This window comes from Podarcis gaigeae (assembly GCF_964106915.1).
Source record: "Podarcis gaigeae genome assembly, chromosome: 1".
Classification (NCBI taxonomy): Eukaryota; Metazoa; Chordata; class Lepidosauria; order Squamata; family Lacertidae; genus Podarcis; species Podarcis gaigeae.
Window position 1 is genome coordinate 78,486,099 of NC_139678.1, and position 16,763 is coordinate 78,502,861.

Genomic DNA, 16,763 nt, shown 5'->3' on the forward strand with positions numbered 1-16,763 from the left:
TATGAATAGTGGGTGCCAGGGTTTGGGGGTGCCAGATTCCCCTAAATTCTTGATAGGTAATAGAATTTAAATCAAGCCTCCTGAATGCTGGATCCAGCAGGAATTCAGTTGCTGGAATAGCCAGGCCCGCCTGATAATGGCCTGCTAAGTATGAGTTCTTAACTTAACAAAGGCAAGGTGATGAGCCATTAAGAAAGTGGGAGCTCTATGTCAGACACAAAGGGGTGGAGCCCCACCCATGAGCTCTGAGTTAATGGGCAGAGACAAAAGACTTGAGGGGTGTTCTAGGGAAACAGTCTGTTTCCACTCTGTTAAATGGAGCAAGCTGGAGCAGAGAGGCAGAGGGCCATGGCTGATTTCTGCTGGCATCCAAGGCTGTGGCCATGGAAGAAGCAAGAGCCTCTTGGAGTGTAATGCTTTGAGCACCTCCATCATAGGCTCAGGTCGGAGCAGCATGTAACATCTGCCATAGATTTCAGTGTTGACTGGAGTCTGCCCTGTTGTCATGGCAAGAAAGATGACCCCACTTTTAGTCCAAAACATTTGCCATGCTTGGTGAATACTACGTATTGTTTTTGCTTTCCCCACACTCTTATCAGATTGTCTTATAATAAAGAGCAAGGCATACATGATGTAATGTAGTGGCTAAGAAGGTAAGCTGGGAATTGTCTAGTTCTCAGATTTTGCCTCCACCTTGAACTAGGAGGCCTTAGGCAAGTCATTGTTTCTCAGTTTCATCTCTTTCCCCAGCCTCCAGTCTGGCAGTATGAGGATGATGGTGATGTACTGCCATGTGATGCTTATAACTGGAGTACAGGTTCCATGGGGCCTTTTGGCCTAATTTCCTGTGGACTGGAGCACCATCTGACTCTCTGGAAATTGTGAACCCACTTTCTTAATCACAAAGACTGGTGCTGGCTCAGGAGGAAGAATGGGAAAGGAAAAGAGAGATGACCATAGATCACAGAGATGACCATACAGGTGATCTCTCAAATATAGGAATAAGGAAGGCAAGGGTGACCAGGACCTTTAGGAATTGACTAAACAGATTGGCAGTAAATTGTAGAATAAATTGTGAAGTTGTAGCCACTGTATGGACTTTTAAAGTAAAAAAGGCACAGAAATGGCAGCAACACTCTTCTCGTGGATTCCTTTTGGGGAGGAAGCATTTTTGGATAATATGCTTATGAAGGACAATTGTCTGGAATTATGCTGTTTTTTGGAATATTGCTGCTCCCTCCTCACAACCTCTTTCTTGCCTTGATCTTTTTTCCTTTCTTCTTGATTGTTCTTGTTACTGCTTTTCGGGTATTAGATAATGAACATTCAAAATGAATGTTGTTGAATTGTGTATAGGACAACTGCCAACCTGGTACCTTCCAGATGTCTGGGACTATAACTCTTCTAATCCCGGCCAGCATGGTGATACTGTCTGGGACTGACTGAATTTCTAGTCCAAAACATCTGGAAGGCAACAGTTTGGTGAAGACTGGTGTAGGGGTGTAGAGTGGGTTTGGTATTGAAACTTTGCTACCTGACTTGTGCTTGTATGCTTAATTGCAGCTGGACTTTGTTCCCTTCTTTTTGTTTTCAACAAATTTAAACCTTTTTAATTTCTCAGAGGCTATATCTATGGCTCCTTTTTTCTTTGTAAAGGACAGGAACCAAAACTCTGCTACAAGTAACTTCCTCTAAACATCTGAAACTGGAGCCTCTGGGCATGTCTGTAACTTTTCCAGAAAGGTTTTTTGTTTTGAGATTTACCAAAAAGGGAAGTGAAATTTAGGATAGAAACCTTTATTCAGAAAGTGGTTTGTTAGCTGTCTTAACTTTTGTGCTTTGGAAATTTTAAATACAGAGGCATGCCAGAGCCCTTCTAGACAATGAAAAACCAAGTCTATATGGTAATCATGTTTCCTATTCCTACTGAGCTCCCATCGTGTACTTGGAAAATAGGTTACGATGACAAATATAGTTCTGTCACCTATTAGGGTTTTGATATACAGTATAGGTGCCAGTGTAATGCAACTCCTCAGAACTGGGTGTAGACTAAGCTGAAGAGAGAGCAAGTCTGTTTCCTTCAGTTTATCAATATGCACTACAAATAAGATGAGGGACTTTGATGGGTTTCCATAGAAATAGTTTGTATGTGAACTTCTTTGGTTGTTAATGTCAGCATGAACTAATGACTGGAATCGGTTGCCTGGATACTTGTGCTGACGTGTTGAGTCCTAGAAGTGGAATTTTGGTGACGTCGTGGAATGTTTACAAGCATCCTGAGCACTCAGGTGCAGATATTGCAAGAGAAAGATGAACTAATAGTAAATTTAGATGTGAGTAAGAACTCATGTCTTAAGGCAGTGGATGGAGCAGTGTGCCAGTTGAGGTGAGGGTGGAAGAACAGGAGTAGATGTTGGGACTGTCAGGGTGGCTGGCTGAGTGACAAGAGAATCTAGTCAAGTTGGTGAGCCCAAGCAGGCAGTGTATCTGAGGGTATAGCATTAGAGAGGGCAGTGGATGGAGAAAATGAACGAGCAAGAGAGGTGTGTGAGATGAGCATAGGCACTTTGGACAGAAGGGGACTATGGACCATGAGCGAAGTCGTCAGCAAGGCTCCAGTGTCGCTATGGGTGACATTTCTGTGCGCACTTCTGTGTGCTACAAGAATATAATAAAACTGAGAAAGCTTTTTAATTGCTTTATATTTTCAGAATGCACCTTTGTCCACTTGGCTAGAGAATGCGGTTTTTTGTTGTTTTGGACAATGTCTTTTTGACATTAGTCTCTCCAGGGAAATAAAAGTAACTTTGTCCAAATGAAATAGTATATAATCAGAGTGCTATATTTCGTTGTAAATAATAATGTTAGCAGTAACAAACTGTAGGTTGCCAAGTAAAACCAAGATTCTGAAATAAATCTCTCTGGTTTCTGAAACCCTGTAATTATTGCAAAAAACTTAACTTACACAGTACAGAAAATGTATCTTTTACAAGAGCCCTTAAAATGTGCAATTCTTGCCTGTGCAAAACAAACCCAAGACTAGCTGCCCAAATTTTATAACACTTGACAGGGTGAAGCTTGCTTGTAAAGTTGGGGGCGGGGGTGAATTTTGTGATTTTTAAAATTATTATTGATACACAGTAATCAAGGGAAATGTGTTTTGGGTTACTTTTAAAAGAGATGTATTTATAGAGCCAACTTTTTTCAAACAACATGCCCCTTCTTTATACAAAATTTTGCTTCATTTCTGGGTCCTGACTTTTGCATTGTGGGAAGGGCGAGGTTTTGGTTTAATCATTTACTTGGGTTTTATCTTGTATTTTATTCTGTGAACTGCCCTGAAATCTTTTGATGACGGGTGGTATATCAATTTTTTAATAATAATAATAATAATAATAATGATGATGATAATAATAATTCTTGTAAAATTGCAAAAGCACCTCAAAAGAAGACAGACTGTAAGCCCCTCCCCTATGAAGTAACTAGTATTGATTTACTATTATTTTTTCATGAATAGCTATTATTAAATATTATGTGTGCAAGGATCCCAGCTTATCTTGATCCACTGGTATTTCCGCCCCCCCCCCCCCCGCCAAAGTCTGTAGTGCTTCAAGTTGCTGTTGGAGAAAATTCAAAAAGCTTCCCCCATCAACTCCCCTGTTGACACAAAAGACATTGGATTGTATCCAGTGAAGTATTGAACTCACAATAATGTCTTTCCATCCCTACAATGGAACTTGCTTTCCCCCTCTCCTTCCCCGTGTGTCTGCCCCCCCCCCCATTTGCTTTGGGGAGTACCGCTCCGGCGGGAAGGTAAACGGTGTTTCCGTGCGCTGCTCTGGTTCACCAGAAGCAGCTTAGTCATGCTGGCCACATGGCCCGGAAGCTGTACGCGCCTCCCTTGGCCAATAAAGCGAGGTGAGCGCCACAACCCGAGTCGGTAACAACTGGACCTAACGGTCAGGGGTACCTTTACCTTTTAGGAGAGGAGAAGGGACGTGGGTGGCGCTGTGGTCTAAACCACTGAGCCTCTTGTGCTTGCCGATCAGAAGGTTGGCAGTTCGAATCCCCGCAACGGGGTGAGCTCCCGTTGCTCGGTCCCAGCTCCTGCCAACCTAGCAGTTTGAAAGCACAAAGTGTAAGTAGATAAATAGGTACCTTTACCTTTTTAGGAGAGGAGAGGCAGGGGATGTTCCATTGTGCAAGAAGAAATTGTTAAATGTGTGCAGTGACTTAAGTTGGGTAAATGTTAGGGGATTTTTCTTTTTTTCATGGGACCACACACTGAACTATGCAACTCTTCATAGACAGTCTAAACTGAGCAACAATTCGGGGGGGGGGGGAATAGTTTCCCACTTCTAGAAATTTTGTGGGGAAACTGTCTGAGAGCTTCTGCCTTGGTGCTGAACTTATCAAGCTCCTTTTTGAGTTAAGTTTCTTTGATAGAGGTTCAGACTGTCTTCCTGTCTTTGCTATACTATAGTATGATAACCCAAACAATGCTTGGCATACATAAGACTGTCACTAAAAATAATTCATATTTTGAGATGGAGGCATGGATGAAATTGCTCTACAGGAGGTTGTATATAATAACCAGCTTAAAGTATAGGCTGTCGCTGTTTAAAGAAGGGGTGAAAACCAGACTCTGACATCTGTTGTAGCTCTGTGCATAAATGATTCTTAAAATAAATTTTAATTTTCTCTTTCTCCAAATTTCAAACATTGTGGACAACATGCAGAATAAAAAAGTGAAATGAAACTGCCTTTATTGATAGCTGAGATGTTTCGAGTTTTTTCCACAAAATTTGTGAATAGAAAAGATGGTGAAATGGAGAAGACATTGTGGGTTTTTTATTGTTTGGTGTGTTTTTTAATGCCAAGGAAATGTACTGTATTTCCACCCCCTGCTTGTGAACTGAATGTAGGACACTTCTCCCTCTTTCTTTTGTTAATGTAGCAGTGTGCATTTCTATAGTAACTTATGCTATAAGATCTAAAAAGTATTTTACAGTCAATAAAGCATTACCAGTGGCAGTAGATAGTTATATGATTATACCCTTTGCATATTGTGTTTCTAGCCATAATACAACAATGAGTTTTGCAGATTCAAAATAGATGACACAGAATAGGGAAAACATAATTTTAAGAAAAAGTTGTAGCCTTTGACCATTCCTAATACCATTTGGAAACTACAACACAAGTCATAGTGGTTCATGAAACCTAAGCTGCCTTTCCAAAAGTTTTTATTCTACAAAAGTGACTTGCTGTAGTCACAGGTTAGGCATAAAAAAGAGGAAGGAACAGGACCTAAGTTTCTTTGACTTCTTGTTTTGGATTAATTTCACACCTACATTTTTTTTCCATGGGAGGGAAAGAAACCCTACTATGCCACTGTGTGCTTGCGTGTGAGGAATTCAAAACACACACACACACACACACACACACACACACACACACACTGTTCCAGGATGAAAGGAGTAGTCTTCCTTTCTTTAGAGGACTATATCCGACAAGTTTAAACTCAGGTTAAATACGAAGGTTCATTGCATGAAAATCAACATTTAATCTATCTTTTGAAGTTAGTGATCAATGGATTTCAGGTGTTCTACAGTAGTAGCTGCCAGTGGAACAGGGCTGGGTGCAAAACATAAAGTAGTCTAAAGATGTTTTTGTTAAGTAGTCATTCCAAATAATAAAAGAAGCTTCTCCCCTCCCTGCTTTTTGAATGACTAGGGGTGAAGTCCTATGCATGCTTCCTTGGAAATGTTGCACTGCATTGAAAGCCCACTGGTGGCGTCCTTGAAGTAGGCTCTTCTGAGGGGAGAAAGGGGCAGGGGTGGGAGTTTGGACTGAGCCTTAAGACATACATGTGAATGGCTGAGGCTTTCTTCAAAATGTCACTGGTGTACCAAAATGAAGAATAATATTTTGGCTCCACCTGTTCTATGTATTTGTCACTGTAACAAGGTAGATTAATCTTGCTGACTTAGGTCTTAGGAGGATAATAATTTTTTCAAACCCTAAAAAGTAACCTCGCCCCCCCTGCTGTGTCCCTCTCCCTTTCATATCAGAAAAAGGTAAAGGTAAAGGGACCCCTGACCATTAGGTCCAGTCGTGACCGCTGAGGGAGCCAGCGTACAGCTTCCGGGTCATGTGGCCGCCATGACTAAGCCGCTTCTGGTGAACCAGAGCAGCGCACGGAAACACTGTTTACCTTCCTGCCGGAGCGGTATACCTATTTATCTACTTGCACTTCGTGCTTTTGAACTGCGAGGTTGGCAGGAGCAGGGACCGAGCAACGGGAGCCCACCCTGTCGCGGGGATTTGAACCGCCGACCTTCTGATCGGCAAGTCCTAGGCTCTGTGGTTTAACCCACAGCGCCACCCATGTCCCTATACACCCTCCCCAAAAAATCCTGCTTCCCTCAGTAACTCTCTGCATCTTTCTCAGGCACAGTTCTCCTCCATAGAAGGTATTTGTCATTCAGGGGCTACTGATTGGTGTTTGGCTGCTCCACAATACTCAAAAACCCTTTCCCCTTGGCGACCTATCCATATCCAAGAATCTTTGAACAACTATTTTTTGCTTGGGCATCCCTTTGGTGACTGAGGTCAAGCTTGTCAAGACGCTGTACCCCATAAAACCAGAATACCGGGTGGTAGCCAATTTCTTGTTCAGTTATATCTCCAAGTAGGTTATCTTACGCATTGGAAAAATAATACACCATACCCGTTTCCTCTGCAAACTGTAGTTTTTAAATGCAAATGTGGGTCTGAGCCTCTTTGTAAATGCAGATGTGTTCTGAATAGGCAGCTAATAGGTATGAGCATGTATCTCTGATTACCCCAAAGGCATAATAATCCAGTCTTGTTTGCAGCAGACCACATCCTCCCATTTGTTAAAATTTATTTTTCTTGTGTCAAATAAGCTGCTTAGCTACATTTTCCACAGAGAAGAAACCAAGCATGTGTGTGGCCTTCCTGCATGGTGACTTGAAAAGAAAAGTGCCCTTCTGCCATAGTCTCCACCTTGTGCCATGCCTCTCCAAGCAGAATTTGCCTATTAGGGACGTTTGGAGCTTTTCCAAGTGATTATGCAGTTGTTAAAAGTTTAGAAGTTATTCCTTAAGGCTATGCTCCTGCCGAAGGGCATAATATATTTCCCCAGCACTGAAACAGATACCTATTTATTTTTTTGAACCAGAACATTCGCCCAGCAGCATGGATGAATTGTAAGAGTTAGAAAGGACCTTCAAGGTCATCTAGTTCAGTCCCCCCCCCCGTACAGGAGTCTGGGTAATGCTTCCTCTGTCCTGAAAGTAGACAAGAATTGACAGGTATGGAATTCCAGCAAAACACATTACAGTCATCCATATTCATTGCTGGAGTCCGCTTTGAGCAGATAAAAGGATTTTCACCTTTTATGCATAGGGCTGGCTCATCATGGACACAAGTATTTGCCATGTTAGATGTGTGTTGGACCACACATCAGGAAGAAAATGCTTCAGCAAATTTATGGCTTTTCATTATGTTAGCAGACAGAAATGAATGTGGAGCACATATCTACATAGCAGGCTTTATCAACCGCCTCCAATTTGTTCTTGGTTATTGTTCCAAAGGCTTCATTTCTCTCTCCTGGGCTGCGTTCTTAGTACCCCTCAAAGTTAAACTGAATGTTGCTGAAGAAGGGCTTAGGGCCTGGTAGCTGCCATGTGGTATTTTCCTACCTACTCTCTGGTATTTTCTTTTTCCTTTAGGAAGCTTTTCTGTGTGTTTTCCTTGGAATGCTGGGCTGTGTGCAACAGTACCTTGGCATTGGGTACTGAATGCCTGTAGAAGGGGCAATCCTTTAGTGTGGACATCTTTTACTTCTCTGAGTAACTTCATTTTGAGCGTATCTCCATTTCCTTATACATGAATATGATTCTTTTCTGCATTGCTCAATCCTAAATGCACAGACAGACAGGATGGAATAGAATTGTTTAACACGCTTTACAGCTATGAAATGCTTATAAGGAGCTAATATAGTTTCTTGATACAAATGCTACATTACTCCAAAGACTTCAGTTTCAGCAGAGCATGTGTTGTGACAATGTGACTGCATCCTTTCTGCTTGTATGATTTGCAAAGGAACCATGTATTTATATCTTCCCTTAAAGACTTAAAGACTAACAAATGTGTTTTGGTACAAGTTTTAGGAGACTGAAGCCCACTTCATCAGATGCATGATGTGAAATATTAGTTAGCAGGTATATAAAGGAGAAAATTGTAAGGTGAATGTCAAAAGTCAGTAAGGAAAACTGAGTCTAAAACAATTACAGCATAAATATGTGTTCAATGGGTTTTTAATAGTGGCATATTGGTGAGGATTTACTCAGCATTGCTGAGATGATTGTAAAAACAATCATTGATAGTACAGATATCCTGGCATTGAAAAGCTACTTAACACATGATAAAAGAGCTAAAATCTTTTGTCTCTGTTTAACCCATAAGTGATGGCATTGAATTTATTGATGGATTGTAATTAAGCTCATTTATGTCGCACACACACCCTTCCAGAATGGCTCCATTAAGGTCTGTTATGGCCTGCCCTGGGAAGTTGAAATATTCTCCCAAGTGCCATTTTCAGTGTCTGATTTGTGTCATTTACTCCTATGTGGAGACAGGTTCATCTATTTTGTGTAGAATGCAGCAGGGCATTGTTGACAGGCGAAGTCATAAATCACACTGGAAGATGAGCAAGTGAATGAACCACCAATATTGTGGATGACATTGTTGGGTCCAGTTATGGTGTTACCACTAGACGCTGGGAGAGATTTGTCAACTGGCTTTGCTGTGGCTTGTTGGTGATTAGCTGTTTTAGGTTGCCAGGTGGTGGGGAGAGGGGAGGTTGTCTATATGCAAATATGGCCACCCCTCTTAAAAAATTTCCCATTCAGATTCATCAGAAGGGGGAAAGTATGAAATTGGAGTCTTCCTACCAGGTGAACTAAACAGTGATAGATCAGATGGGATCAAAATGACTTTGAAATGTTATTATGCTACAACTTCAACAAAACATGCACAAATGAAAAAGCAACACACGCAAAGCCATTGGTTCTTATGCATAATGGTCCCTTAGCTTGCTAGCTCAGGTGACTTCCAGTTGCCTTACATATTGGTCAGATCAGGGGTCAGCAAACCTTTTCAGCAGGGGGCTAGTTCACTGTCCCTCAGACATTGTGAGTGCCCGGACTATATTGGAGGGTGGGGAGAATGAATTCCTATGCCCCACAAATAACCCAGAGATGCATTTTAAATAAAAGGACACAGTCTACTCATGTAAAAACATGCTGATTCCCTGACCGTCCGCAGGCTGGATTGAGAAGGCCTACCCATGGGGCAGACCATGGGCCATATTTTTCCTCCTGCCTCTCACTTTCACTTAGTTACTTTTTAGCTAGTTTCTCAATCCTGGGTCTTCCCCAATCTCTGGCACTTACTTTGTCCTTTTTCCATGTGTTTCTCCTCCCCCACCCCTGCCCTGCATCCTGTATCTCGCCAATTACAGCCTTTTTTATCTCTCTAGCCAGCTTGGAGTGCTTGTTTCTGATTGGCTTCCCAGATCTTTGTCTTCTTGGTGATAACCTCTCCCTCAGTTCTTTGCCTTGCTATTCCAGACTGATAAGCAAATTTGGTCCCACAACACAGCACACTATGCCATGTCTTGCTCCTTGGTTCCTCATTTAGACATTTCTCAAGCTGTTCTTACCCCAGACCCCATGTTCATCACCTTGCCTAAGCAACTGTATGTGGTGAGCTTGACTTATCCTTATTCTGCCATAACTGCTGCTAGCTCAGAGCCTGTGTTATTCTCAAAGATTCTATCTCCCCATAGTGTTAAGTCTCCTCGATTTCCTCCTATAATTAATCAGAAAGGAGTTTATTAGATATGTTGCTCTATTCCTACACATGCTCTATCATTTTCTCATTGGTTTAAGGGGAAGTTCACAACCAACCACGCACACATGTACAGTGGTACCTCTGGTTACGTACTTAATTCGTTCCAGAGGTCCGTTCTTAACCTGAAACTGTTCTTAACCTGAAGCACCACTTTAGCTAATGGGGCCTCCCACTGCTGCTGCGCCGTCGCCGCATGATTTCTGTTCTCATCCTGAAGCAAAGTTCTTAACCCGAGGTACTATTTCTGGGTTAGGGGAGTCTGTAACCTGAAGCATATGTAACCCGAGGTACCACTGTATACACTACCTTGCAGAGGGGTTTGCCAGCTGTCTGTACATCTTCCCCTTTGAATGCTTCAGAAAGCGTTGCCAGCCTAATATGAAAGTGGCTGCATATTCCTGTGGCAGTGCTTCTTTTTATAAACTTGCAAAGCTGCAAGATTCCTTAGGGGCACATCTGCCCTTCAAACTACTGCTTTTAAGCAGGGATAATTGCCCTGGTGGTCTCCAAGGAATCCTAAGGCTGTAATCCTATGCACAGTTACGTGGGAGATGGTTCCACTGAACTTGGTGGAACCTCAGAAGGCAACCAAACTTGGATCTTGCTGCTAGAGCTGTTGCAGCTAGAGTGCTGGGAACTCTGTATGAAATGGCCAGATGCCGTCTTTTACGTATTATTTGATTGCCTTGTAAAATAGTGTGGATTGAGAAGGTTGCAGGGTTGTTGTTGTTTTTTTAAATATACATGGAATTGAAATTCTAAAGGTAACACTAAGCCAAAGATGTAAAAGAGAACATGGACTGAATATTGGAAACCTAACCATATGATGAACATCAGTACAAGGCCAAATGCACAACAAAAGAGCCATGCATAATTCTTATTCGAGTCCTGAATATTTCAGTCAAAATATTAATTAATCCCAGTTATAAGATTGTATTGCAGTATAAGATAAGTTGCATGGCAGAACACCCACCTTCATTTTTAAAACTCATTTTCTGATATTTTTTGTGGTTTTTTAAAGCTGTCTGTGTTACATTTTGAACATTTCCTTGTGACTTATCTAGAAGACAAAAAATAAATCACAACAATAATAAAGAAAAGCAGTTCGATGGTAGTATATATTTTATTGTAGTATGTGTATTGGATGATGTTCTTGGAGTTCACTAACAAAGAATTGGATCTCAACTCCATGCATGTTAGGAGTCTGAAACATCAGCTGAAGCTACAAGCCTCTTGTGGGGAAAGTCAGCAATTGATTAGTAAAGACATCTAGCAGCTGTTGCTTGGACTTGTGGAATTGCTCGAAGGGCTCGAAGTGACAAATAAGTTGCCAGAGAAATGTTCTGTGTTGGATTACATTAGAAAGCTGCTGAACTGAGCAGATCCTGAATGAAATATTGCCGTTTGTAGCAGTTAGTGCCCTCTTCTGGAATATTGGTATTCCATTAAGTTAATTACATTAGTGTTAACTGCTGTAATTGGTAGGAAACAATCTAATGCTGAGGGGTCACCCCTTTGTTCTATGCAACTATCTAAATAAAGACAGTCATGCCAATGGGTACCCCACTTTATTTACAAGGTAGTGTGGTTAAAGGAGGTGGTATTTTGCAGGACGCTTTTTAAATTGATGTAATACACTTGCATATTACGAAAGTGAGATTTTAAAAAAGCATTGCTTACTACATGATATCCAACAGCAACCATTTGTCTGTTAAGAAACATCATCATAAATATTTTTCATTCCCGTGTACAGTATCTTACCGGAAAAAATAAATATATGTACTAAACTCGGATTTCTACCAGTTAAAGCTGGCTTTTGCTAATTAATTAAAATTTAGCTGCTTGATCAGTCATTGGAGCTTGCTGCTCTGTCGAACAACTTTTGTAAAAGAATATACAGTCGTACCTTGGTTCTCTTGCAATTTGAATGTTCTGTCTCCCGAATGCCGCAAACCCGGAAGTAAGCGTTCCGGTTTGCGAACTTTTTTTGTAAGCCGAACATCCGACGCGGCTTCTATGGCTTCCGATTGAGTGCTGAAAGCTCCTGCAGCCAATTAGAAGCTGCGCTTTGGTTTCTGAACGTTTTCGGAAGTCAAGCAGATTTCTGGAATGGATTCCGTTTGAGAACCAAGGAACAACTGTAATGTTTAAGTAACATATGTGGCATTAGTTGGTCATCTCCTTGCATGAAGCAGTCCCAAGTTCAGTCTGTGGCATGCCCAGGTAAGACTGTGAAAGATCCCTTCTTAAAACCCTAGAAAGCCATTGCCAGACACACAGTACTGAACTAAATGGACCAATGTCCTGAGTCAGAAAAAGGTGACTTTCTATGTTCCTAGGGAATCCTTCTCACCATCTGCAGTGGTATCAGAAAAAAAAAACCAGTGACCTAAGTATGTTCCTGCTTGAAAGTAGTGACTGATTTAGATGGCACTAATGCACCTTAGAATGGTGTATGGAAGAGACGCGGGTGGCACTGTGTGTTAAACCACAGAACCTAGGGCTTGCCAATCAGAAGGTTGGCGGTTTGAATCCCTGCGATGGGGTGAGCTCCCGTTGTTTGGTCCCTGCTCCTGCCAACCTAGCAGTTCGAAAGCACATCAAAGTGCAAATAGATAAATAGGTAATGCTCTGGCGGGAAGGTAAACTGCATTTCCGTGCGCTGCTCTGGTTCTCCAGAAGCGGCTTAGTCATGCTGGCCACATGACAAGGGAAGCTGTACTCCGGCTCCATCGGCCAGTAAAGCGAGATGAGCGCCGCAACCCCAGAGTCGTCTGCGACTGAAGCTAATGGTCAGGGGTCCCTTTACCTTTAATGCACCTTATAATGGTGCATGCAAGTTACGTCTTTGGAGATTTCATGAACATTTATTAATTATTTATTCCATTCCTTACCACTTTATATTTCTTAGAAAAAAGTCTCAAAGGGGTTTGTTGTTGTTGTTTAGTCGTGTCCGACTCTTCATCACCCCATGGACCAGAGCACTCCAGGCACTCCTGTCTTCCACTGCCTCCCACAGTTTGGTCAAACTGATTTTAGTAGCTTTGAGAACACTGTCCAACCATCTGGTCCTCAGTCATCCCCTTCTCCTTGCGCCCTCCATCTTTCCCAACACCAGGGTCTTTTCCAGGGAGTCTTCTCTTCTCATGAGGTGGCCAAAGTACTGGAGCTTCAGCTTCAGGATCTGTCCTCTCAGTGAGCACTCAGGGCTGATTTCCTTCAGAATGGATAGGTTTGACCTTCTTGCAGTCCATGGGACTCTCAAGAGTCTCCTCCAGAACATTAAAACAACAATTAAAATAATCCAAAATAAAACAATTGCTGAAGAAAGTCAAAGTGTACATCCAAAACAACATAATTAACAGGAAACTAAAATATTACCTTGAATATTTCAAAATAATTCATTACAAAGGAGGTAAACTACAGAATACACATTTAATGCAGAATAGTTAACAACAAAAAAACCCTTAACATTTCAAAAGGAAACATTACTAAAGGAAGTCAAATATAAAATGCACATTTATATAGCATAATTAAAAAGAGAATAAAATATTATCATAAGCATAGAAAATACTCTACCTGCTGCTGTAGTGTGTGGATGAACTTTTAGTGCCTGGCTATGGGGAGGGGACTCTTTAAGAATGTTGTTGTTGTTTAAAAATTATATCCTGCTTTTCACCAAAGCAGTTTACGGCGATAAAAATGCATAGCATATTACGCTTAAAACACAAAAGCCTAAGAAATTCAAAACTCCAGAAATATTTTTTTAAATCAAATCATTTAAAACACCAGAGAAGCATTTATGATTCAAAGGCATCCTGAAATAAAGTGGTTTTAACTAGGCATCTGAAACGCAGCAGGAACGGTGCCTGCCTGACTTCTAATGGGAGGCAGTTCCACTGAGGTTAGGGTTGCCATATGCCCGGAATTTCCTGGACTTAGCCAGAATACGGCAGTCAGTAACAGTGTCTAAGCAGAAATAGCTTCTGGGATTCTGGGAAAATCTGGGCATATGGCAAATTTCCTTTTTTCAAAAACTTCATTTTGTGTCCGGATTTTCACTTTTTGAAATATAGCAACCCTAACAGGTGGGCTGACAATACTGAAGACATGACTTGTTGTTTACATGAGTTGTGCTTCTGTTCTATGGGGAACCACTAGTGTTCTCCCCACAAAATGTTCTCAAAATGTCCAGCCTGAAACGTGCATAGCAAGGTTGTCCTTAATATATCCGGGGCCTAACCTGTTCATACTAGTACAAGAACTTTGAATCTAGCCCAGTGGCAGATTGGAAGCAATTTCAGGTCTGTTAATGGTAGTGTCATTAGTTGGTGGTTGAAGCAAAACACAAAAAGTCCTGCTTGAAAAGCGAGTCAGTTCGTCACTGAGTAAATTGAATTTGGAGGTATTCAGTTGTAGGAATCATGTGGAGAGAAAAATACACACTTTGTCTTTATCCTGGAGGTGGTTGGTAAATTTCCACTTACTCTGGCTTTCAGAGTTGTTTCCTGGGCATTAATTTATCAAACTTATTAAAAAAAATTGAAACTAAGTTGGAATTGATTAAAAAACTGGTGGGGCACAAAGAATATTAAAGGCAGTAAATGTCTGGAGGCAGTGTTCTTCTTTTACCAAATGATTACAAAGTTTGTTGAATGTTTAAAAACAATATAATACAGTGGTGCCTCGCAAGACGAAATTAATCCATTCCGTGAGGCTCTTCGTATAGCGGTTTCTTCGTCTTGCGAAGCAAGCCCATTGAGAGCTTAGCGGATTAGCGGTTTAGCGGCTTTTAGCAGCTTATCAGCTTAGCGGATCAGCTGATAAGCGGCTTAGCTGCTTAGAAAAAGGGGGGGAGGGAAAAAACCCTGCAGGAACTCGCAAGACATTTTCGTCTTGCGAAGCAAGCCCATAGGGAAATTCGTTTTGCGAAGCGCCTCCAAAACGGAAAACCCTATCGTCTAGCGGGTTTTCCGTCTTGCGAGGCGTTCGTCTTGCGGGGCACCACTGTATGTGGCATCGTGCTAAAAGCCATAATAATGCCAAATAACAAATATTTTACTTGAACGGAAATCCCAAGATGTAATATAGCGCTTAGGCATCACTGCTCTGTTTTTAGAAGTGATGGTTTACCATACATAACACTTTATCGTTCTTCCTTTCCATAGCATCTCCCCTCCTGCTTTTTGCCAACCGGAGAGATGTCAGACTGGTGGATGCTGGAGGAGTGAAGATGGAATCAACTGTTGTTGTCAGTGGCTTAGAAGATGCTGCAGCAGTGGACTTTCTGTACTCACAGGGTGTTATTTACTGGACCGATGTGAGCGAAGAAGCCATCAAGCAGACTTATTTTAATCAAACTGGGAACCTGGTGCAGAACGTCATCGTGTCAGGTCTGGTTTCCCCAGATGGCTTGGCATGTGACTGGATTGGGAAAAAATTGTACTGGACAGACTCTGAAACGAATAGGATAGAAGTTGCTAATCTCAATGGAACATCTAGGAAAGTTCTCTTTTGGCAAGACCTTGACCAGCCAAGAGCAATAGCCCTGGATCCAGCTCATGGGTAAACATCCCTTCTTTAAACTTTTTGCATTGGTTTGCAGGATTATGATTGTTTTGATAGGATTTTTTTTGTCTCTACAAAAAATATAATCTCGTTTCAGTTTCTATTTTCTCAAGGTATTTTTCTGTGAACATACGTTTAGATTTAAATACATCTTGTGAAGGAATGGCAGGCCGTGGAAGAATGCCATGACTAAAGTGCCAAAGAAAATGTTAAAACAGTCTCATTTTTCCAAGTTAGGCTTCTCCTAAAAGCCGAATGTTATGAATTTTTTAATCTCCAGTTAACATGACCAGTTAAAGGTGTTTAATGAAGTTTTGTGTATAAAAGTACAATAGGTTCAGTTATGCAAATTTTAATGAGTTCTCAAATTCATCAAATGGCTTGAGGTGTCTAATGCTCTGTAAGCTCTAGCAAGTAAAAGAGGCTGTTTATTTTTATTACCCCAAAGCACCCTCTGCGTAGGGAAAGAATCAGCCAGGTATCTGCAAGCTAGAGATTTCTTTAAACTGAGGTTTTGTTTACCTGGCACAATTTCCCCCCAGTTGTTTTGATAAATGTGTGCTGGGGTAAATGGTTAACTGTTACAGATCATTCCGCTAGCACCTTAAATGCATTGTTTTGTTACATGTGATACAGTTGGTAAAAGAGGCAATCTCAGCTTTGACAAGGTTGTAATATAAATGAACAGAAGGCTGGAAGAAGTATGAGCAGGAAGCCAAACAATTAAGTAGTTGAGTTTGGTTTCATTTCAGATCCAGGTCCATCAGGGTATTCTAACATTTTGGTTCAGGCACAGAGCATAAAAAGAGTTCAAGAACACTGTTAGATACTAAGATATATAAGCTAGGCGCCAAATAGCTAAGCGGAATGCCTAGTCGCCGTGTTTGGGCCAGACAGCTCAAAAGTCCTATTTTTCAATATGACTTTTTGGCTGCTGAAATTCATTCTGATTGTGCAGATAAAATATCATGGATAGAATTCTGCAGGATGTGTTGATAATGTGTGAAAACAGTCAAGATCCAAGGATCCCCGGGCATGCACCTCCAGATGGCGGAGATGTCAGGTGCCATCCTGGTGCCCAGGCATCTTCACTTGGTTGCATGTGGTCAGTAGCTAGGTGCAAAATGTGCCTGGCGCGTGGCGGATTTCGAAGGCTGTTCAAGAACTAGTTCAGATAAACGTAACGCAGTTGAGTGCAACTACATATGTAGTGTAATCTAAAGTGTGCTTACTCAGACGCAAGACGCACTATA

The 16,763-nt window shown here is 41.5% G+C and overlaps 1 protein-coding gene across 2 annotated transcripts in view; it reads left to right on the forward strand.

Moving 5' to 3' along the window:
- Positions 1-16,763, forward strand: part of LRP5 (LDL receptor related protein 5) — a 117,169-nt gene that overhangs the window by 17,902 nt on the left and 82,504 nt on the right. For both annotated transcript variants that reach the window (XR_014568127.1, XM_083756101.1), the window contains exon 2: positions 15,111-15,507. Coding sequence is in view for 1 of the 2 variants with exons in the window: in XM_083756101.1 (XP_083612227.1) it covers positions 15,111-15,507 (397 nt within the window). In the remaining variant the exon portion in view is untranslated. The remainder of the gene's footprint in view (positions 1-15,110; positions 15,508-16,763) is intronic.